General features: G+C 43.2%; 1 protein-coding gene across 10 annotated transcripts in view; it reads right to left on the reverse strand.

Annotated features, from left to right (window-relative positions):
* The window catches only part of LOC112227384 (disco-interacting protein 2 homolog C-like), a 233,635-nt gene that overhangs the window by 49,447 nt on the left and 159,921 nt on the right, over nucleotides 1-24,267 (reverse strand). For all 10 annotated transcript variants that reach the window (XM_042308309.1, XM_042308311.1, XM_042308312.1 and 7 more), the window contains 3 exons: nucleotides 15,888-15,979; nucleotides 11,555-11,665; nucleotides 3,763-3,886 (listed from right to left, as the gene is read on the reverse strand). In XM_042308309.1, coding sequence (XP_042164243.1) covers nucleotides 3,763-3,886; nucleotides 11,555-11,665; nucleotides 15,888-15,979 — 327 coding nt within the window. The remainder of the gene's footprint in view (nucleotides 1-3,762; nucleotides 3,887-11,554; nucleotides 11,666-15,887; nucleotides 15,980-24,267) is intronic.

Raw genomic sequence — 24,267 nt, forward strand, 5'->3', positions numbered from 1 at the left:
CTCTACTCAGCCCTGACTTATGTCATCAATGCTAAAATGATAGCTTTAAATCCACTGGTTGGCATCTATACTGAGGAGTATGCACAATGGGGCTGCCGAGTGGTGCAACGGTCTAAGGCACCGCATCTCAGTGCTAGAGGTGTCACTACAGACCCTGGTTTGATTCCAGGCTGTATCACAACCAGACTTGATTGGGAGTCCCATAGGGCAGCGCACAATTAGCCCAACCTCGTCCGGGTTAGGGTTTGGCTGGGGTAGGCCGTCATTGTAAATAAGAATTTGTTCTAACTGACCTGCCTAAAATAAAAATAAAAATAATAATTACACTGAGCTCTCTCTCCCTGACTGCTCTGTTCCCCACACAGTGGGCCATTCTATATGCAGCTACTGTGTACTAAACCATTCTACATTACATGCAGCTACTGTGTACTAAACCATTCTACATTACATGCAGCTCCTGTGTACTAAACCATTCTACATGCAGCTACTGTGTACTAAATCATTATATATGCAGTCTGTGTACTAAACCATTCTATATGCAGCTCCTGTGTACTAAACCATTCTATATGCAGCTCCTGTGTACTAAACCATTCTACATTACATGCAGCCACTGTATACTAAACCATTCTACATTACATGCAGCCACTGTATACTAAACCATTCTACATTACATGCAGCCACTGTATACTAAACCATTCTACATTACATGCAGCCACTGTATACTAAACCATTCTACATTACATGCAGCCACTGTATACTAAACCATTCTACATTACATGCAGCCACTGTATACTAAACCATTCTACATTACATGCAGCCACTGTATACTAAACCATTCTACATTACATGCAGCCACTGTATACTAAACCATTCTACATTACATGCAGCCACTGTATACTAAACCATTCTACATTACATGCAGCCACTGTATACTAAACCATTCTACATTACATGCAGCCACTGTATACTAAACCATTCTACATGCAGCTACTGTGTACTAAACCATTCTATATGCAGGCTGTGTACTAAACAATTCTACATGCAGTCTGTGTACTAAACAATTTTATATGCAGTCTGTGTACTAAACCATTCTATATGCAGGCTGTGTACTAAACAATTCTACATGCAGCTACTGTGTACTAAACCATTATATATGCAGCTACTGTGTACTAAACCATTATATATGCAGCTACTGTGTACTAAACCATTCTATATGCAGTCTGTGTACTAAACCATTCTACATGCAGCTACTGTGTACTAAACCATTCTATATGCAGCTACTGTGTACTAAACCATTCTATATGCAGTCTGTGTACTAAACCATTTTACATGCAGCTACTGTGTACTAAACCATTCTACATGCAGCTACTGTGTACTAAACCATTCTATATGCAGTCTGTGTACTAAACCATTATATATGCAGTCTGTGTACTAAACCATTCTACATGCAGCTACTGTGTACTAAACCATTATATATGCAGCTACTGTGTACTAAACCATTATATATGCAGTCTGTGTACTAAACCATTTTATATGCAGTCTGTGTACTAAACCATTCTATATGCAATCTGTGTACTAAACCATTATATATGCAGCTACTGTGTACTAAACCATTCTATATGCAGTCTGTGTACTAAACCATTATATATGCAGCTACTGTGTACTAAACCATTTTATATGCAGTCTGTGTACTAAACCATTCTATATGCAATCTGTGTACTAAACCATTATATATGCAGCTACTGTATACTAAACCATTCTACATTACATGCAGCCACTGTATACTAAACCATTCTACATTACATGCAGCCACTGTATACTAAACCATTCTACATTACATGCAGCCACTGTATACTAAACCATTCTACATTACATGCAGCCACTGTATACTAAACCATTCTACATTACATGCAGCCACTGTATACTAAACCATTCTACATTACATGCAGCCACTGTATACTAAACCATTCTACATTACATGCAGCCACTGTATACTAAACCATTCTACATGCAGCTACTGTGTACTAAACCATTCTATATGCAGGCTGTGTACTAAACAATTCTACATGCAGTCTGTGTACTAAACAATTTTATATGCAGTCTGTGTACTAAACCATTCTATATGCAGGCTGTGTACTAAACAATTCTACATGCAGCTACTGTGTACTAAACCATTATATATGCAGCTACTGTGTACTAAACCATTATATATGCAGCTACTGTGTACTAAACCATTCTATATGCAGTCTGTGTACTAAACCATTCTACATGCAGCTACTGTGTACTAAACCATTCTATATGCAGCTACTGTGTACTAAACCATTCTATATGCAGTCTGTGTACTAAACCATTTTACATGCAGCTACTGTGTACTAAACCATTCTACATGCAGCTACTGTGTACTAAACCATTCTATATGCAGTCTGTGTACTAAACCATTATATATGCAGTCTGTGTACTAAACCATTCTACATGCAGCTACTGTGTACTAAACCATTATATATGCAGCTACTGTGTACTAAACCATTATATATGCAGTCTGTGTACTAAACCATTTTATATGCAGTCTGTGTACTAAACCATTCTATATGCAATCTGTGTACTAAACCATTATATATGCAGCTACTGTGTACTAAACCATTCTATATGCAGTCTGTGTACTAAACCATTATATATGCAGCTACTGTGTACTAAACCATTTTATATGCAGTCTGTGTACTAAACCATTCTATATGCAATCTGTGTACTAAACCATTATATATGCAGCTACTGTGTACTAAACCATTCTATATGCAGTCTGTGTACTAAACCATTCTATATGCAGTCTGTGTACTAAACCATTATATATGCAGTCTGTGTACTAAACCATTCTATATGCAGCTACTGTGTACTAAACCATTCTATATGCAGTCTGTGTACTAAACCATTATATATGCAGTCTGTGTACTAAACCATTCTACATGCAGCTACTGTGTACTAAACCATTATATATGCAGCTACTGTGTACTAAACCATTATATATGCAGTCTGTGTACTAAACCATTTTATATGCAGTCTGTGTACTAAACCATTCTATATGCAATCTGTGTACTAAACCATTATATATGCAGTCTGTGTACTAAACCATTCTATATGCAGTCTGTGTACTAAACCATTCTATATGCAGTCTGTGTACTAAACCATTCTATATGCAGTCTGTGTACTAAAACAAACCTGCCCTCCTATTTAATCACGTCTCTTCTGCCTGCTTATCCTTCCATTCCAAGTCTCTCCATTTGTTTTGGAGAGGAGCAATAACAATCACCAAACTAAAAACCTGTTTGATATCAGTGTTTCATTTCAATTACACCCTGGTACTACAGAACCTTGTGCTGCTTTAGACACACTAAAATATCATTCCTAGAATGGTTATCCTTATTCAAGTCAATGAGTGGTTATCCTTATTCAAGTCAATGAGTGGTTATCCTTATTCAAGTCAATGAGTGGTTATCCTTATTCAAGTCAATGAGTGGTTATCCTTATTCAAGTCAATGAGTGGTTATCCTTATTCAAGTCAATGAGTGGTTATCCTTATTCAAGTCAATGAGTGGTTATCCTTCAAGTCAATGAGTCTGTGATGGGTGACCAGACAGCAATATTGGAATTCTGTTTTTGTGGATGTAGTATCTTATGAAAACCATCTGACACAGCATCACATACGACAGCATATGACAGGACCACATCATGCAGTGGTGCGTCACATGCTTTGACACAGTTGCTGACCTTTGAACTGTGGGATCTCCCCTGTGGTGCTCTTGGGAAGGCCTTTATGGCAGGCGTCACTCGTCAAGGCAACAGTCACCCCACAGCTCCCCAGCAAAAAGCCTATCTGCTGGCTCCCTGCATCCTGTAGAGGGAGAGTGGGGGAGAGAGAGAGAGAAGATGGTCAAAGGAGGAAAGTCTCAGTCAACATTGCTTTTGTTTTCATATTGCACATTAATTAGGCGTATTTTATACTCTCTGTACACGCATTCAGTCTTTTTATCTGGTGTTTTACGACTTTTAAGAGGGTATATTACTTTAGAAAAACAGTGATATCATCCTACCGTTCACACACATTGCGCGGTCCCCCCCTCTCTGACAGTGTGTGTGGGTGGAGGAGTGAGCCCACACCAGCTCATATGGAGGAGACAGCCCTGCAAACCTGAGCTAGGGGGTTTCCTATTCTACACTACAGTATGCAGCCTTTCTGTCTCAGACCCTACCTCTCTGCTTAAACTGGGCCCATAGCCCTGCCTGCCTGTCTTCCTGCCTGCCGGTCTTCCTGCCTGCCGGTCTTCCTGCCTGCCGGTCTTCCTGCCGGCCTGCATCAGCTGAACCTGAGTCAGCAAAATGTCTAATTGAGCCGGGATGAAGGGAAATAGACGGAGATGGGAAGAGACAGCAGAGAGAAAGCAGAGAGGGATGTGTAAATGTGTGTGAGTAAGCAAGATGGGGAAAAGGCAGAGAGGTGAGGTGGTAGGGGTAAAACAAGAGAGGGCATGGGGGGGTGAAAGGTAAAGAAGGGAGGGAAGGGTGAAGGTTAAAAGGGGAGAGAAGGGTGAAGGGTAAAGGGGGAGGGAAGGCTGAAGGGTAAAGGGGAGGGAAGGGTGAAGGGTAAAGGGGGAGGGAAGGCTGAAGGGTAAAGGGGAGGGAAGGGTGAAGGGGGAGGGAAGGGTGAAGGGTAAAGGGGAGGGAAGGGTGAAGGGTAAAGGGGGAGGGAAGGGTGAAGGGTAAAGGGCGAGGGAAGGGTGAAGGGTAAAGGGGAGGGAAGGGTGAAGGGTAAAGGGGAGGGTAGGGTGAAGAGTAAAGGGGGAGGGTAGGGTGAAGGGGGAGGGTAGGGTGAAGGGTAAAGGGGGGGGGTAGGGTGAAGGGTAAAGGGGGAGGGTAGGGTGAAGAGAAAAGGGGGGAGGGAAGAGTAAAGGGGGAGGGTAGGGTGAAGGGTAAAGGGGAGGGTAGGGTGAAGGGTAAAGGGGAAGGAAGGGTGAAGGGTAAAGGGGGATGGAAGGGTGATGGGTAAAGGGGAGGGAAGGGTGAAGGGTAAAGGGGAGGGAAGTGTGAAGGGTAAAGGGGAGGGAAGGGTGAAGGGTAAAGGGGGAGGGAAGGGTGAAGAGTAAAGGGGAGGGTAGTGTGAAGGGGGAGGGTAGGGTGAAGGGTAAAGGGGGAGGGTAGGGTGAAGGGTAAAGGGGGGAGGGTAGGGTGAAGGGTAAAGGGGAGGGAAGAGTAAAGGGGAGGGTAGGGTGAAGGGTAAAGGGGGAGGGTAGGGTGAAGGGTAAAGGGGAGGGAAGGGTGAAGGGTAAAGGGGAGGGAAGGGGGAAGGGTAAAGGGGGAAGGAAGGGTGAAGGGTAAAAGGGGAGAGAAGGGTGAAGGGTAAAGGGGGAGGGAAGGGGAAGGGTAAAGGGGGAGGGAAGGGGAAGGGTAAAAGGGGAGGGAAGGGTGAAGGGTAAAGGGGAGGGTAGGGTGAAGGGTAAAGGGGGGAAGGGTAAAGGGGGAGGGAAGGGTGAAGGGTAAAGGGGGAGGGAAGGGTGAAGGGTAAAGGGGGAGGGAAGGGTGAAGGGTAAAGGGGAGGGTAGGGTGAAGGGTGAGGAAGGGTAAAGGGGGAGGGAAGGGTGAAGGGTAAAGCGGGAGGGAAGGGTGAAGGGTAAAGGGGAGGGAAGGGTGAAGGGTAAAGGGGTGAGGGTAGGGTGAAGGGTAAAGGGGTAGGGTAGGGTGAAGGGTAAAGGGGGAGGGTAGGGTGAAGGGGGAGGGAAGGGTAAAGGGGGAGGGAAGGGTGAAGGGTAAAGCGGGAGGGAAGGGTGAAGGGTAAAGGGGAGGGAAGGGTGAAGGGTAAAGGGGGAGGGAAGGGTGAAGGATAAAGGGGAGGGAAGGGTGAAGGGTAAAGGGGGGAGGGAAGGGTGAAAGGTAAAAGGGGAGAGAAGGGTGAAGGGTAAAGGGGGAGGGAAGGGTGAAGGGTAAAAGGGGAGAGAAGGGTGAAGGGGGAGGCTAGTTACTCAACTGGTGATTTTCCTTCTCTTGAGTTCCATCACAGTCGAGTGTGTGTGGGACGACTATGTGTGAGCTACTGGCTGCATGCAGACTTGAGAGGCAGTGTAGTCTTATAGGCATAATATATAATATATACTATTTAGCAGATCCTATGATCCATCTTTCCATTCTACTGTTACTTCAATATCTAGAATTATTCAAACTGTTTTATTGAGACAAATGTTAATACACCCTGTTAAAGTGAATGCTTTAAAGCAGGGGTACTACTATTTGAGAAGGTCCAGTGACACAAATTTCCAAGGTGGCAAAGGTCCGGATGGATATCGTCCTTTATCGGCGCTGTGGTACAGCGTAGTAACAAACATAGTCATCTATGACTGAGGAAACATGTTGTTTTATCAAATGTACATTCAATACATGAAATGAGATTAAGAATTTGAAGTAACTACAACTTATTTTGAATGTAAACATGTAACATCGCATCAACATTGCTGAAGTACAAAAGTGGTTGCATAATTGTCTATGCACTGTGAACCAGTGTACACGACCTATGAATAAATAAATAAAAAATATATATTTAAATGAAATAAAGTGCATGTTTTCTGGAGAACAAAGGAGAGTTGAGCAAAAATAATAATCTGAATGCACAGAACATCACTCTGGGCCATGTAATATTAATGTAGAAGTCTTGCCCTGCATTAATGAGAGGAATTACCCTTTGTCTCCTGCCAATGCTTGAACTTTGGCAAAAATGGTATGAGAGCAATTCAGACACTGGTGCAGGTGTTCATTGGTGAGCCTGGTGCGGTATTTGATGTTAATAAAGTTACTTGTGGAGAAGGCTGATTCACAGCTGTATGTGGAGTCAAATATGGTCCGGATGTACAGTACCAGTCAAAGGTTTGGACACAGCTATATCAAAACTATGAAATAACACATAGAAAATCATGTAGTAACCAAAAGTGTTCATCAAATCAAAATATATTTTATATTTGAGAATCTTTAAAAGTAGCCACCCTCTTGGTATTCTCTCAACCAGCTTCACCTGGAATGCCTTTCAAACAGTTTGGAAGGAGTTCCCACATTTGCTGAGCACTTGTTGGCTGCTTTGCCTTCACTCAGCGGGCCAACTCATCCAAAACCATCTCAATTGGGTTGAGGTCGGGTGATTGTGGAGGCCAGGTCATCTGATGCAACACTCCATCACTCTCCTTCTTGGTCTGGGTCATTGTCCTGTCCTTAGTGGGACTGTCCAAATGATAGTCCCACTAAGCGAACATCAGATGAGATGGCAAATCTCTGTGGTAACTATGTTGGTTAAGTGTGCCTTGAATTCTAAATAAATCACAGACTGTCACCAGCAAAGCACCCCCACACCATTAAACCACGTCCTACATGCTTTACGGTGGGAACTACACATACGGAGATCATCTGTTCACCTACTCTGAGTCTCACAAAGACATGCCGGTTGGAACCAAGAATATCACATTTCCCAAAGGAATCCCAAAGGACAGAAATCCACTGGTATAATGTCCATTGCTCGTGTTCCTTGGCCCAAGCAAGTCTGTTCTTATTGGTGTCCTTTAGCAGTGGTTTCTTTGCAACAATTCGATCATGAACAATTGATGTTGAGATGTGTCTGTTACTTGAACTCTGTGAAGCATTTATTTGGGCTGCAATTTCTGAGGCTGGTAACTCTAATGAACTTGTCCTCTGCAGCAAAGGTAACAATGGGTCTTTCTTTCCTGTTACGGTCCTCATGAGAGCCAGTTTCATCATAGTGCTTGATGGTTTTTATGACTGCAAATGTTCAGTATTGGCAGACATTCATGTCTTAAAGTAATGATGACCTGTCATTTATCTTTGCTTAATTATGCCATAATATGGACTTGGTCTTTAACCAAATAAGGCTATCTTCTGTATACCACCCCTACCATGTCACAACACAATTGATTGGCTCAAACACAATAAAGAAGGAAATAAATTCCACAAATTTACTTTTAAAAGAACACCTGTTAATTTAAATGCATTCCAGATGAAGCTGGTTGAGAGAATTACAAGGGTGTGCAAAGCTGTCATCAAGGCAAGGGTTGGCTACTTTGAAGAATCTAAAAAAAAAAAGTGTCCAAACGTTTGAGTGGTACTGTATAGTGCCAGTTTCTTGAGAACAGGGACAGCTGCAGGCACCATCTTTCCCCAGAAAGTGACAGGGTCACAATCACCAGCCTGCGCTGGAGACACATTTTCTTCCAGCTCAATCAACTCCATCTGCAGTGATGCAACATCTACCCATCTGAAGATCTGTTCTGCTTCTTTGTGACCAAGAAGGGGGTTTGGATGAGCTCTTCCAACAGTGAAGTCATCAAAACGAGCCTTGAAGTTATCAATCAGCTTCTGGATGAAATCAACATGGTTGGGAACATCTCTGCCTCGTAGCAGGCGGTGTTGTAGGGATGATGCTGCGCTCGAATGTTGATCCGTTTCAGAATCGTTGTCATGACCTCAGAATACTATTTTCCCAGGCACACAGGACAGATTGATGGATGATGCAGTGATATGATGTCAGGTCAGGGTGGTCCTCTTTCAAACGTGCAACCAGTCCCCTCCCTCTTCCCATCATGGCTGGAGTGCCATCTGTGGTGATGGAGACCACGGACTTCAGATCTCTCCCCCTTTTTGTCAGCATCCCTTTGATGACCTCATGGATATCCTCACCCTGCATATGGGCTTCTCAATTTGTTAAGCCCAACAGCTCCTCACAACATTTCTTCATTGTTTCGTTATAAAATCTGACTAACACCAGAAGCTGGGCATCAGTGTTGTCGGTTGATTCATCCACAGCTAATGAAATGCATGGTGCATTCTGAATGGCCTCATCAAGTTGTGAAGTGAAATCTTCAGCAAGGATATGCATATTCTTGGTACCATTTGAAAGGAAATACATTTTTTGTGGAAATGTGAAAGGAATGTAGGAGAATATAACACAATAGATCTGGTAAAAGACAATACAAAGAAAAAAACCAACCGTTCTTTTGTGTTTTTTTGTAACGTCTTTAAAATGCAAGAGAAAGACCATAATGTAGAATTCCAGCCCAGGTGCAATTTAGATTTTGGCCATATTATTCCAAAACTAGATGGTAGCAGTGTATGTGCAGTGTAAGTGTTAGACTGATCCATCGAACCATTGTATTTATGTTCATTTTTTAAAATCAAGACTGCTCAAATGTGCCTAATTATTTTATTAATAACTTTTCAAGTTCAAAATTGTGCACTCTCCTCAAACAATAGCGTGGTATTCTTTCACTGTAATAGCTACTGTAAATTGTACAGTGCAGTTGGATTAAAGGTTGTTTCCGTTTCGTAATGCAGCTTATTTTAGAACATTTGATCCCACAAAGGGGCTGATATACGTCTGATTTGTACAATTCAGAGCCTTTGGTGTACTGTATGGCTCCCATCTCTGCATAGTACTCAGATATCTGATACCTCCACATACTGTAAAAGCAAGACAATTGTGTCAAGTTGGCTGGATGTCCTTTGGCTGATTGGACCATTCTTAATACACATGGGAAACTGTTGAGCATGAACAACCCAGCAGCCTTGCATTTCTTGACACCAACCGGTGTACCTAGCACCTACTACCATACTCTGTTGAAAGGCACTTCAATCTTTTGTCTTGCCCATTCACCCTCTGACTGGCACACATACACAATGCATGTCTCAATTGGCTCAAGGCTTAAAAATCCTTCTTTAACCTGTCTCCTCCCCTTCAGCTACGATGATTGAAGTGGATTTAACACAACTGACATCAATAAGGGATCATAGCATTCACCTGGTCAGTCTATGTCACGGAAAGAGCATGTGTTCTTAATGTTTTGTACACAGTGTATACAGTGGCTGTAAATTGCTGAAATGCATTGCTTGCTATATTTTCCCATTATTACTGCAGCATAACATAATACAATGTTATGAGGACGTTTTGTCATTTAGCAGACACTCTTATCCAGAGCAATTTACAGGAGCAATTAGGTTAAAGTGCCTTGCTAATGGGCACGTCGACAGATTTCTTACCTAGTTGGCTCAGAGATTTGAACCAGCGACCTTTCAGTTACTGACCCAGTGCTCTTAAACACTAGGATACCTGCCGCCCGTAACACCAATGACCGTATCTGAGCATGATACCAGTGATGTTCTCCCACAGAGAGTGGAACCACAAAGTCTTGTTTAACAATCACTATTGGATCCAGATGCTGTGGAGACATCATGGCCGTCTGGTTTCTCTATGGCCCCTTCCAGAAGTATTACACTACGATAACTGCAGGTAAAGTAAGCCTTGTCCAAGCCAGAACAGCCCATAGGGCAGGAGCCTCTCTCCTGTTTCTGTAGCTTGAGGAAGCGTTGATGTAAAAGTACACCCCTGGAAGAGGACACTTGCCCACCACTGTGTTAATAAGCCAAGTTGCTCCCCCTCAGCACAGAGCGTGACATATCTTTAGTCCTCCTCTATGAATACAAATCTGTATGTGTCCCAAATAGCACCATATTCCCGTGGGACCTGGTCAAAAGTAGTGCACTACATAGGGAATAGGGTGACTATTTGGAAAACAGCCTCGTCCAGAGAGAACCAAATGCTCCCAAATCTCTTCTACCTGTTGATCACCCTCCAGTTACCAGGATGACTTCAGCTCCAGCCTCACTGCCTGAGTCTGCCTCTGTCTGACTGGCCCTGTTGGAGAGAGTGGCAACATCCCAAATGGCACCCTATTCCCTATATAGGACAGAACCTGTGCTCTGTTTGCCCCTGTAGCATAGGACACATCAATGCGCTACTGACTGCTATCTCTCTGGATGTTCTCCACCTCCCTCAGACCTCCTCCTTATGGCCAGGATTACATGTGTTGATCCTCTGACTGAACCACAGAGCTAGAACTGGTTAGGGAAGGCAGGCAGACTGAGTCACATTAGGACGTGAGCTGCATCATAACAGAAGAACACACCACCAACTTCCAGGAGCCTCCATTCTTTACAATTTTTTCTATTTTTATTTAACCTTTATTTACATTGGTTTATTCTCATTGAGATCAAATCTCTTTTACAAGACAGACCAGTTCACTAGTGAAAAACTCCCCCTGGTCTTCTGGTTCTACACACTGCGTGGTCAACAGCTATTCTCCACTCTGACCTCCAACTTCACCAACTTCACTAGAGAAGGGACCAGACTGATCTCCTGACTGCAAAGGGCCTAGATTTACATGGCTACAGTATCTCTGCTCTTTCTCTGTGCGACAAAATGACTGTTGGACAGCCTACTGTAATTCTGAACACTGATATGAAGAGAATCCTATCACCGCCGACCTGGGCTCTGGTCAAAAGTAGTGCACTACATAGGGGATACGTTAACATTTGGGACACACTTTATGTACTAAAAGGGGAACTCCACCTGTCCTTCTTGTCATGCGGCTGGCCTTGATGACCGAGGAAGACACACACGTACACAATTGTGTGTGTATGTGGTGTGTGCACGTTTGCGTGTACGTGTGAGTGGCCTTACCTTTCTCGTAAGTGGCACTTCAATTGGCACAGGGACAAGTTCGGCCAGTAGGCATCCGTAAAAGGCAACCATGAAGGCAGCCGGGTCGTTGTTGGGAAAGACCAGAGCTACCTGTGGACAGATAAATCACATCAAGGTTAGACAGAAGTGGTCATTATATAACGAATGGGAAATCACCCACTAACCCACCCATATACAATTGGTTAGGTCACCAATAGATATCCTCTGTACGCATTCTGACTTTAAAGGTGGGAGGTTTGTGGAAAAAGTGGTTAAAGCTAAAACATGGTATGCTTTCTGACTTGAAAGAAAGGAGATTTTAGTAAACTGTAAATTTGTCCATATCGGTTAAGAAGCAGCAGAAAATCTGTATGTCTGAAATCTCATCAATCATCGTAAACTGAGGCGTTTTAGGTCAGTGTTGTCACGCCCTGACCTTAGAGAGCCATTTTATTTATCTATTTGGTTAGGTCAGGGTGTGATGTGGGGTGGGCATTCTATTTTTTGTTTTCTAGGTTTCTTTATTTCTATGTTTTGTCCGGGTATGGTTCTCAATCAGGGACAGCTGTCTACCGTTGTCTCTGATTGGGAATCATACTTAGGTAGCCCTTTTCCCCTCCATTCAGTGTGGGTAGTTAACTTTATTTGTGGCACTTAGCCCTGTTTGTTTTGTTGGCGACATTTTAAATAAAAAGGAAAATGTACGCTCACCACGCTGCACCTTGGTCTACTTCCAACAACATTTGTGACAAGTGTTGTGATGACAAGGTCCCAAATGCAGCCTAAACTCCAAAATCTCATAAAATATGACTTCATGCTAAGATATGAAAGCATGCTGTTAACATTATCCCATGAGCCCAGTGAAGTCAGCCCATTGAGGGAGTTTCTTTTCACCCGCTGACAGATGATTGGTGATGTCTAAACCTGGTTCAAAAAGAGGGCCTTTTCTCCTCAACACTGGAGTCATAAAATTAGTTTGGTTGCTTCCCAAATGGCACCATATTCCCTATAAAGTGCACTATTTTTGAACAGAGCCCTAAATCAAATCAAATCAAATTTTATTTGTCACATACACATGGTTAGCAGATGTTAATGCGAGTGTAGCGAAATGCTTGTGCTTCTAGTTCCGACAATGCAGTAATAACCAACAAGTAATCTAACTAACAATTCCAAAACTACTGTCTTATACACAGTGTAAGGGGATAAAGAATATGTACATAAGGATATATGAATGAGTGATGGTACAGAGCAGCATAGGCAAGATACAGTAGATGGTATCGAGTACAGTATATACATATGAGATGAGTATGTAAACAAAGTGGCATAGTTAAAGTGGCTAGTGATACATGTATTACATAAGGATGCAGTCGATGATATAGAGTACAGTATATACGTATGCATATGAGATGAATAATGTAGGGTAAGTAGCATTATATAGGGTAGCATAGTTTAAAGTGGCTAGTGATATATTTACATCATTTCCCATCAATTCCCATTATTAAAGTGGCTGGAGTTGAGTCAGTGTCGAGACCCAGGGTCTCGAGCTTGATGACGAGCTTGGAGGGTACTATGGTGTTGAATGCCGAGCTGTAGTCGATGAACAGCATTCTCACATAGGTATTCCTCCTGTCCAGATGGGTTAGGGCAGTGTGCAGTGTGGTTGAGATTGCATCGTCTGTGGACCTATTTGGGCGGTAAGCAAATTGGAGTGGGTCTAGGGTGTCAGGTGGGGTGGAGGTGATATGGTCCTTGACTAGTCTCTCAAAGCACTTCATGATGACGGATGTGAGTGCTACAGGGCGGTAGTCGTTTAGCTCAGTTACCTTAGCTTTCTTGGGAACAGGAACAATGGTGGCTATAGGCCTTGGTCAGAAGTAGTACACTGTAAATAGAATAGGGTGCCATTTGGGAAGCAATCTTTTTCTACAAACGGGCCGTTTGAGCGTCAGCAGCAAGGCAGGCAGCCTTATCAGAAAGGTGAGATGCAGACCTCTCACTGAGCATCTGGCCTCTCTCTCTCTCACTATCTCAATTCAATGAGCTTTATTGGCATGGGAAACACATGTTTACATTGCCAAAGCAAGTGAAATAGATAATAAACAAAAGTGAAATACATTTTGTTTTTTAACAGTAAACATCTCTCTCTCTCTCACACACACACACACACACACACACACACACACACACACACACACCTGATGTTATCTCCTCCAGACACTTTCATCTGCCTAATGCAGCTCTCTCAGCTCAAGCAGGCCCCAACAGAGAGGAGCAGATCACACAAAATGACAATGCTTCTCAACACAAAAAAGGACAACTTCCTAGATCCTATATCTCATGTGTGCTTAGTGCCCTCGACTTGATCAATGGTGGAGTCCTTGTTATCTGGTGTTACTGCATGTTGGATCAGATGTGTACCAGGCTGCATGTCTGGCCTGGTGGTAGGACTGATAACAGTCTGTGTGTGCGCCCGATAACAGTAAATGTAGTCCTAAGTGCTGTTAATGGTTCCCATGTTGGACAGAGAACCATACTGTAGCCCTGACTGAACAGCATCTGGGGGTGGAAGAGTGCACCTCCCTGGATGGAACACAGTACCACATGTCCTCTACATACAGTCTCAAATGGCACCCTATTCCCTATATAGTGCACTACTTTTGACCTGAGTCCTATGGCCTTATGCGCAATATAGGGAATAGGGTGCCATTTGAGACAGTCATTGACCAGGCTGGTCGTGTTCAAAAGGATAAGGTTACTATAGCTAGCTACAGCAGGTAACCTGTATTTAAGAGCGTTGTCACATGAGGAGCAGTTAGTTGTTAAACAACTCCATGCTTTCCTTGAATTCCCTTTTCCATACAGACTGTGTCAATACAAACACCTGTCATTTCTGTGTGCTGTAAAATCTTTTTTCAGAGCGTTCAATGTCACCCTGAAAAAATCTTTTTCCCTCTATTTCCGTGCTGTTACCGTGTGAGCCGTGACACATCCCATTCTGATAAACCTCCACGCAACTCTGGAGGGACTTATTATAGGCTTCAATAAACTCCTTACGAAAAGTCTAGTCAATGCTACTTTGTAATTTACAGGGAGGGGGCGGGAGAAGAAACATTCTGTACAGTAATTAACCACTCCTCTAGTTAACAAGGAAACACTGGCATGATGCCAGCTTGGTTGCGTCCCAAATAGCATACTATTGCCTTTATAGTGGACTACTTTTGACCAAGGCCCATATGTCCTACCAAGCAAGCAGAGGGGAATAACCTACCTAGATGAAAGGAACAAAGCAACGTCCTTATAATAGGACGGATCATGAGGAGACTTGGCAAACACAGATTGGAACAATATGGAAAGTTTATAGTTCTTCATTACAATCTTCTACTCGTAATTCAAAGCTGGCGACATGTTGTGTTAATGTATACCGTGAGTTGTAAATCATGGCAGTAGTAAAGATGGCAGTGGTAAAGATGGCAGTGGTAAAGACAACAGTAGTAAAGATGGCAGTAGTAAAGATGGCAGTAGTAAAGATGGCAGTGGTAAAGATGGCAGTGGTAAAGACGGCAGTAGTAAAGATGGCAGTGGTAAAGACAACAGTAGTAAAGATGGCAGTAGTAAAGATGGCAGTGGTAAAGATGGCAGTGGTAAAGATGGCAGTGGTAAAGATGGCAGTGGTAAAGATGGCAGTGGTAAAGATGGCAGTAGTAAAGATGGCAGTGGTAAAGATGGCAGTGGTAAAGATGGCAGTAGTAAAGATGGCAGTGGTAAAGATGGCAGTAGTAAAGATGGCAGTGTTAAAGATAACAGTAGTAAAGATGGCAGTGGTAAAGATAACAGTAGTAAAGATTGTAAAGATCTAAAGGGAGAGTGTACTGTAACTCTCAGATACAGTCATGATAGATAACGTAACAGTGGCCAGAGAAGTACCCAATCCTAGGCCATGTCCTGAGCCTGAACACGGAACATTAAGCCTCATGGCTGGTGCTTATCTTGGATCCTGGGGTGGACATGATGCTCTTGCTGCTGGGTAAGATTCACTCTGCACGTAGACAGACGCTGGAGCTCAACCACAGGCCTCCCTTCCTCCAACTCTCCATGATTCCTTCCTCCCCTCAACCATTCCCTCTCCCCTCGATTCCACACTCCCTCGCGCCACCCTTAATCCATCCATCCCTCCCTTCATCACTCCCACCCTCCTTCACCCATTTTCTCCCTCCCCCATCTCTTTATCCCTCCTTCACTACATCCCTCTATCCATCTCTCCCCCTTCACCTCTCCCCAACTCCATTCCTTCCTCTCTCCCTCTGTTATGGATTACCTCCCTCCCCGTACTCACCCGGTCTCCAGGTCTGACCATAGGTTCCTGCTTGCTCCCCAGCTTGTGGAGGATGTTATAGGCCACCTTCATACTCCGCACCCAAAGTTTTCCTGCAGGGTTAAATCAACATAAACACTGGTCATCGATCTGATTCAGAGGCTATGGACCCAGGGCAAAGATGGCAGCATCACTGTTATAGACCCACACCAAACAACATGAGGAGGAAGAGGAAAGAGTGGGAGCACATCAAAGAGCAGCATGGGAAAAATACAATGTAGGTTGCTTGAATAGATAATGATCGAAAAGCACAAAAAAGACAATGCTGTTTTTCTTATTCAATCTTCAGTACATTGTGGGGATGTCTGGTTGTATTGGTTGGTAATAATAATCAAGTTCCAGGTAACTAGAACCTCCCTTTTTGGATGGTGAACTAAACGTTATTTTGAGCCAAGTACTTAACATTTCTCGGAACCGACTAAAGCTTGAAGAAAAACATTTGTACTCATATCAGTGAGAAAGCAAACGACTTGCCAGCGTTGTATTCATTAGAGCACAACATAACAAACTGTTTTGAAATGTTATGCAATGGAAATCAAAAATGAGCATTTCTTATTGGACAAGTTCAGGTAGTTTCTCCAAGTTTCTTCCATTTGGTGCCTAATGAAAACGACACAGCTTTGATCTGCCTGGTTACGGTACCAGTTCTCCAGATGCTGAGAAGAAGAGAGAGCTGAGGTTGTTCCTTGGAGGACTCTGAGGTAGCGTGGTGACAGTGTGTCTGGTCTTGTTTGCATCTCAAATGGCACCCTATTCCCTTTATAGTGCACTACTAGAAAGGGGCCCTATGGGCCCTGGTCAAAAGCAGTGCACTATATAGTATATAGGGTGCCATGCAACTTGCAACTTCACTTTCTGTCAGTTTGGCGTTTTTTTCTTTCAGAGATCTCTAGGTGATCTCAGCTCTACAAGCTCAGTGGATCTCTACTGATTCAATCTACTGCATTTCAGCCTACAGTCCTGTGAAGGTGTACAAAAATAATGTTTCAGCTAGCTTTCCCTCTGGAATTATTTTGAACTGGATTATTATATAAACTACTTAGCTTGGGAGCTTGAGTTAAACTAATGAGGGCATACAGCATAACTTAGGCATTATCATTATTATCTTTATTAATGGACCATAGACAGTGAATAATGGACAATATTACCTTCCTAGATACAGAGCGCTATGTTTCCATGATCACGTAATGAAGCACCCCAGTCAACAGTCATTTTATATTTAAATTACATAGGCCCAAATGGCACCATATCCCCCTACTTAGTACACTACTTTTGACCAGGGCTCTGGTCAAAGTAGTGCACTATATAAGGAATAGGGTGCCATTTGGGATACAGTACTGGAGGGAATGTTGTTCTATCATGGTGCTGTGATCTCTAGTCGGCCCAACATTAAATGAAATGATCCTAATCTAATCATTTATCTAAGGATGGCTTAAATGGATACCACTCTTTCTACAATACATAGTGCTCATTTGTAAAGGATGGGATAGATATTGACTACAGTCCCACTGTTTAACTGCAGTGCAGTGTGTGCATTTAACTAGCCAAATTTTGTATGATAAATTCATGTAATTAAAAATATGACATTTTTGGACCCAGAGACACTGATTAGGAGGAATGAATCCTATCTGTACTAAGATAAAGCTATCATGTAGGAGTTGAGGAATGAATCCTATCTGTACTACGATAAAGCTATCATGTAGGAGTTGAGAAATGAATCCTATCTGTACTACGATAAAGCTATCATGTAGGAGTTGAGGAATGAATCCTATCTGTACTACGATAAAGCTATCATGTAGGAGTTGAGGAATGAATCCTATCTGTACTACGATAAAGCTATCATGTAGGAGTTGAGGAATGAATCCCATCTGTACTACGATAAAGCTATCATGTAGGAGTTGAGGAATGAATCCCATCTGTACTACGATAAAGCTATCATGTAGGAGTTGAGGAATGAATCCTACCTGTATTACGATAAAGCTATCATGTAGGAGTTGAGGAATGAATCCTATCTGTACTACGATAAAGCTATCATGTAGGAGTTGAGGAATGAATTCTATCTGTATTACGATAAAGCTATCATGTAGGAGTTGAGGAATGAATTATATCTGTACTACGATAAAGCAATCATGTAGGAGTTGATGCTGTAAGCAAAATGACCTTGTCCTCGTCATGAAGCATCACAGAGAAACCAGAGGAATTAACAAGAGAGTAAAGAGAATGAGGCACAGCAAGGAGAGAGCGAGAGAGAGAAATAGTAGAGAGGTGAGTAGAGAGTGTAGAGAGAGTAAAGATAGTAGAGAGAGTAGAGCATTTAGACAGAGAGAGAAGAGAGTAGAGAGACGAGAGTGGAGAGTAGACATAGTAGAGAGAGAGTAAAGATAGAGAGAGTAGTGTGTAAACAGAGAGAGTAGAGCATGTAGACAGAGAGAGAAGAGAGTAGAGAGGAGAGTGGAGAGTAGACATAGTAGAGAGAGAGTAAAGATAGAGAGAGTAGTGTGTAAACAGAGAGAGTAGAGCATGTAGACAGAGAAAGAAGAGAGTAGAGAGGAGAGTGGAGAGTAGACATAGTAGAGAGAGAGTAAAGATAGAGAGAGTAGTGTGTAAACAGAGTAGAGAGAGTAGACATAGTAGAGAGAGAGTAAAGATAGTAGAAAGAAAAGAGTGTGTAAACAGAGAGAGCAGAGAGGGAGTAGTGTGTAGACAGAGAGAGTAGAGAGGGAGTAGTGTGTAGACAGAGAGAGTAGAGAGGGAGTAGTATGTAGACAGAGAGAGTAGAGAGAGAGTAGTGTGTAGACAGAGAGAGTAGAGAGGGAGTAGTGTGTAGACAGAGAGAGTAGAGAGAGTAGTATGTAGACAGAGAGATTAGAGAGAGTTAAGATAGTAGAGAGAGAGTAGTGTGTAGACAGAGAGAGGAGAGAGAAAAGATAGTAGAGAGAGAGTAGTGTGTAGACAGAGAGATTAGAGAGAGTAGTGTGTAGACAGAGAGAGGAGAGAGAAAAGATAGTAGAGAGAGAGTAGTGTGTAGACAGAGAGAGGAGAGAGAAAAGATAGTAGAGAGAGAGTAGTGTGTAGACAGAGAGAGTAAAGATAGTAGAGAGTAGAGTGTAGAAAGAGCAGAGAGAGAGTGAAGATATTATAGAGAGTAGAGTGTAGAGAGAGAGCAGAGATAGTAGAGAGAGAGTAGTGTGTAGACAGAGAGAGGAGAGAGTAAATATAGTATAGAGAGTAGAGTGTAGAGAGAGAGCAGATATAGTAGAAAGAGAGTAAAGATAGTATAGAGAGAGTAGTGTGTAGACAGAGAGGAGAGAGAGTAAAGATAGTAGAATGTGTAGACAGAGAGAGGAGAGAGAGTAGAGCATGTAAACAGAGAGTAGAGAGAGTAAAGATAGGAGAGTAGAGTGTAGACAAAGACAGTAAAGACAGTAGAGAGACAAAGTAAGAGAGAAAATAGAGAAAGTAGAGATAGTAGAGAGTGTAGGCAGAGAGAAGAGAGAGTAGAGAGCGAAAGACAGCGAAAGGGGTATTCCCAACTTTTGTGCATTTGACTAATAACAATATGCTGGGAATTATTCTGGGTGAGGGAGAACCTGCAAATATTACTGCCAGATATATATATGATTGCCATAGCGTGAGGGACATCACATGACTCTTCATTCCCTGAAGTATTTACATTGTATATAATTGACAAGTAATAAATAGTGGAACCATCATCCATGTTGCTATTTATTTATTTGCCATTCCTTATTTTAATTTATTTAATGACAATTATTGACCAAAAGATTACACACCAGCAGTACTGCTGTACCAGTATTCATGATTATACTGTATGTACTATTATTACTACAACTAAAATGAACTGTATTTCAATATCCTCATTTCATTGTACTGTATTTACTGAAATGCTGTACCACTATACTGCTTTGGCAATATCTACAAATTGTATTTTATGCCAATAAAGCAATCTGACTGAGTAGAGAGAGAGAGAGATGTAGAGAGAGAGAGATGTAGAAAGATAGATGTAAAGAGAGAGGTAGAGAGTGAGAGGTAGAGAGTGAGAGAGTGAGAGTGAGAGGTAGAGAGTGAGAGGTAGAGAGTGAGAGGTAGAGAGTGAGAGGTAGAGTGAGAGGTAGAGAGTGAGAGGTAGAGAGTGAGAGGTAGAGAGTGAGAGGTAGAGAGTGAGAGGTAGAGAGTGAGAGGTAGAGAGTGAGAGGTAGAGAGTGAGAGGTAGAGAGTGAGAGGTAGAGAGTGAGAGGTATTGAGTGAGAGGTAGAGAGTGAGAGGTAGAGAGGTAGAGAGCGAGAGGCAGAGGTAGAGAGCAAGAGGCAGAGGTAGAGAGCAAGAGGCAGAGGTAGAGAGCAAGAGGCAGAGGTAGAGAGCAAGAGGTAGAAGAGAGCGAGAGAGGTAGAGGTATAGAGCGAGAGAGGTAGAGAGCGAGAGAGGTAGAGAGAGTCCTGTTGGGGGAGGACACAGAGAGCTGTGGGTTGGCAGCACACTACATTGCTGCCTGCCATAAGATGAGGGACAGTGTCTGACAGACCAATCAACCTGCACATGTCCTCTACTGTATGCTTATTGTTATTTTGACCCTTGGTTATTGTTGTTACTGTTGTCCCGTTGACAATTTTAGTTTTTTTGTTGTTGAATTTTACCCCTTTTTCTCCCCAATTTTGTCGTATCCAATTATTAATAGCTACTATCTTGTCTCATATCGCTACAACTCCCATACGGGCTCGGGAGAGACGAAGGTCGAAATGCGTCCTCCAATACACAAAACGCAACCAAGCCGCACTGATTCTTAACACAGCGCCCTCCAACCCGAAAGCCAGCCGCACCAATGTGTCGGAGGAAACACTGTGCACCTGGCGACCTTGGTTAGCGTGCACTGCGCCCGGCCCGCCACAGGAGTCGCTGGTGCGCGATGAAACAAGGATATCCCTACCGACCAAACCCTCCCTAACCCGGACGACGCTAGGCCAATTGTGCGTCGCCCCACAGACCTCCCGGTCGCGGCCGGTTGCGACAGAGTCTGGGCGCGAACCCAGAGTCTCTGGTGGCCACCCGGGAGGCCACCCATTGACAATTTTGATTCTTATTATTTTCATATTGTAAATATCCAAAGTAAGCTTTGGCAATATGTACATTGTTGCATCATGCCAATAAAGCAAATTGAATTGAATAGAGAAAAAAAATTGAGAGAGAGTAGAAAGAGAAATGGGTAAGGTAAGAAGAGCACGAGAGAGAGTAGAAAGAGACGACAGAGAGACTACAGAGAGAGAAAGAGCGAGAAAGAGCGAGAGACGACAGAGGCTCACTCAAAGTTCACTTCAGAGAGTCAGATTAAGATTCAGCACTGCACACTGAAGACAGAGAGTTGTTCACACAGCACAGGGCCCAGTAGCCCTCTCTCACCCGACCAACCGTCTCTTCCCTCCCAGAGAGCTGGGCCTCGAAGCTAGGCTCCTGACACAGGGTATGCTGGCTGCAGACATTTCACAGTCTGGTGAGCACTGTCCAATCAGCCACCTCACTTTATAAATCAATATGTTCACAGCGACAGCCATACAGACAGAGCAGACTGACAGACACTGCACTAGTTCCATTGAGGCCTGATTTGGGCTGCATGATGGTGCTAACTGACTGGGGTTTTATGGCTACATCCCAAATGGCACACTATTTTCAATATACTGCACTACTGTTAACCAGAGCCCTATGGGCCTTAGTTAAAAGTATTGAACTATATAGGAAATAGGGTGCCATTTGGGAAGCAGCCTATGTTATTCCTGTGGGGGATGCTGCCTATCTGCCAGTCATGTCTCCATGACTCAGTTAGCAGCGGGTGGGGAGCTGGGACATGGTGTGCAGGATTGTCTACGGTTGCACCCCAAATGGCACACTATTCCCTATGTAGTGCTCTACTTTTGACTACGACTCATAGAGATCTGGTCAAAATTAGAGCACTATATAGAGGACAGGGTGCCATTTGGGACGCAGATTACATGTAATTTCATTCTCACAGCTTCACAGGGGCCCTCCCCAGAAGTTCTAAATTCATAAAAGCTAGTGTAGAGGCAGAGCTTGTCTCTCCAAATAATTGTACACCCCTCGACCACAAACTATTTTTTAAAGGTGGGACTTGGGAGAATAACTTGAATCTAAGTAAGCAGAGAGGAATAGTCTGAGTGTCTAGTGTCACAGTATTACAATGCAGGGCTGCAAACATAATGCAATACACTTCTCGATTGCCACTGATTTATTAACAAGAGTGGATTTAACTTTTCATATTTGAAATCTATTACAATACACTTAACTTAAAGAAGTGAGAGACAAAGTATTATACCACTCAACTAAATAGCTATGTAAATTAGAAATGTGGGGGTCCAGCGTGACTCAGTTGGTAGAGCATGGCGTTTGCAACGCCAGGGTTGTGGGTTGGATCCCACGGGGACCAGTACAGAAAAAAGTATGAAAATGTCTCTGGACAAGAGCATCTGCTAAATAACAAAAATGTCAAATGCACAGTACAAGTCAAAAGTTTGGACACATCTACTCATTCAAGGGTTTTTCCTTATTTTTTACTATTTTCTACATTGTAGAATAATACTGAAGACATCACAAATATGAAATAACACATATGGAATCATGTAGTAACGAAAAAAGTGTTAAACAAATAAAAATATATTTGATATTTTTAATTATTCAAAAGGAGCCACCCTTTGCCTTGATGACGTATTATACCACTGAACTAAATAGCTAAATTATCCAAGATGGCGTAGCAGTCAGACGTCTTTGTCCTTCTTGTCGTGTCCCATGTATACATCTTTTAATATTTTTCTTTGCATATCTTTTTATATTTTTCTAAACCTCTACTTCAAAATACTCTCCGGCAACCCGCCTCACCCAATGTGGTGTGGATGTTTCTTTCTAAAGTATTTTTATTTACCTCGGAACCGGACTAGCTAGTAGTCAGCTAACCACTGCTAGCGCTGCTAGCGGTCATCAGCTAACCTTTAGCTTGGAAAGCTCTTACCAGTTTGTACAAAGCGATTCAAACCAGAGCATACCAGACCTATTTTCTCTCCATATCCCCAGATTCCTACCGCAAGCTCTGAACCTTTTCACCTGGATCATCGCAGCTAGCTAGCTGCAATCCGAGTGACTATTCCTGGCTAACATCTGTCCAGAAGCATGCACCAACTAGCCTGGAGCTAGCCCATGCTAGGACCAACTCCCGGCTAGCTGAATAGGCCCATCAGCTACTCCTGGGCTACAATACCCGGACCCCTTCTACTGCCGGTACGGGGCACGGAATCCCGCCGATCCTTCACGACTTCCGTAATCTGCTCGAGGGGGTACTCAACTGGCCCCTCCGCCGTGACGTCCCCTGAATGCCTACCTGCTAGCCGCAGCCCGCTAGCTGTCTAGATCCTATTGGACTGTTACCTGAATAGATCCATCGGCCAATTTCTTGGACCACTATACCTATTTTGCCAATTGGACTTGGACCCTTCTGCTACTCAGAACCCTACTAATCCATCACGACTGGTCTATCAACGTCACCGCACGTGGAGGCTTAAACAGACTTTCCTCCGTCGCGACGTCCCTCTAAGGCCCTTCTGCTAGCTTGCTATCCCCGGCCTGCTAGCTGTCTGAATCGCCGTGTCTCCAGCCAGCCCAACCAGTCACTGGACTCCTATGATCACTCGGCTACGCAGGCCTCTCTCTAAAATCAATATGTCTTGTCCATTACTGTCCTGGTTAGTGATTATTGTCTTATTTCACTGAGTCTCTAGCCCTGCACAATATGCCTTAACCAGTTATGCATTTGGGGGCGCTCTTTTAATTTTTGGATAAAAAAACGTTCCCGTTTTAAACAAGATATTTTGTCATGAAAAGATGCTCGACGATGCATATAATTGACAGCTTTGGAAAGAAAACACTGACGTTTCCAAAACTGCAAAGATATTGTCTGTGAGTGCCACAGAACTAATGCTACAGGCGAAACCAAGATGAAATTTCATAGAGGAAGTACCCCAGATTTTGAATGCGCTGTGTTCCAATGTCTCCTTATATGGCTGTGAATGCGCCAGGAATGAGCCTACACTTTCTGTCATTTCCCCAAGGTGTCTGCAGCATTGTGACGTATTTGTAGGCATATCATTGGAAGACTGACCATAAGAGACTACATTTACCAGGTGCCCGCATGGTGTCCTCCGTCGAAATTATTGCGCAATCTCCAGCTGCGTGCATTTTTCCATTTGGTTCAGAGGAGAAACCAAACTGCCAGAAATGATTTATCATCGAATAGATATGTGAAAAACACCTTGAGGATTGATTCTAA

The sequence above is a fragment of the Oncorhynchus tshawytscha genome, linkage group LG28, assembly GCF_018296145.1.
Source record: "Oncorhynchus tshawytscha isolate Ot180627B linkage group LG28, Otsh_v2.0, whole genome shotgun sequence".
In the NCBI taxonomy this organism is placed as follows: domain Eukaryota; kingdom Metazoa; phylum Chordata; class Actinopteri; order Salmoniformes; family Salmonidae; genus Oncorhynchus; species Oncorhynchus tshawytscha.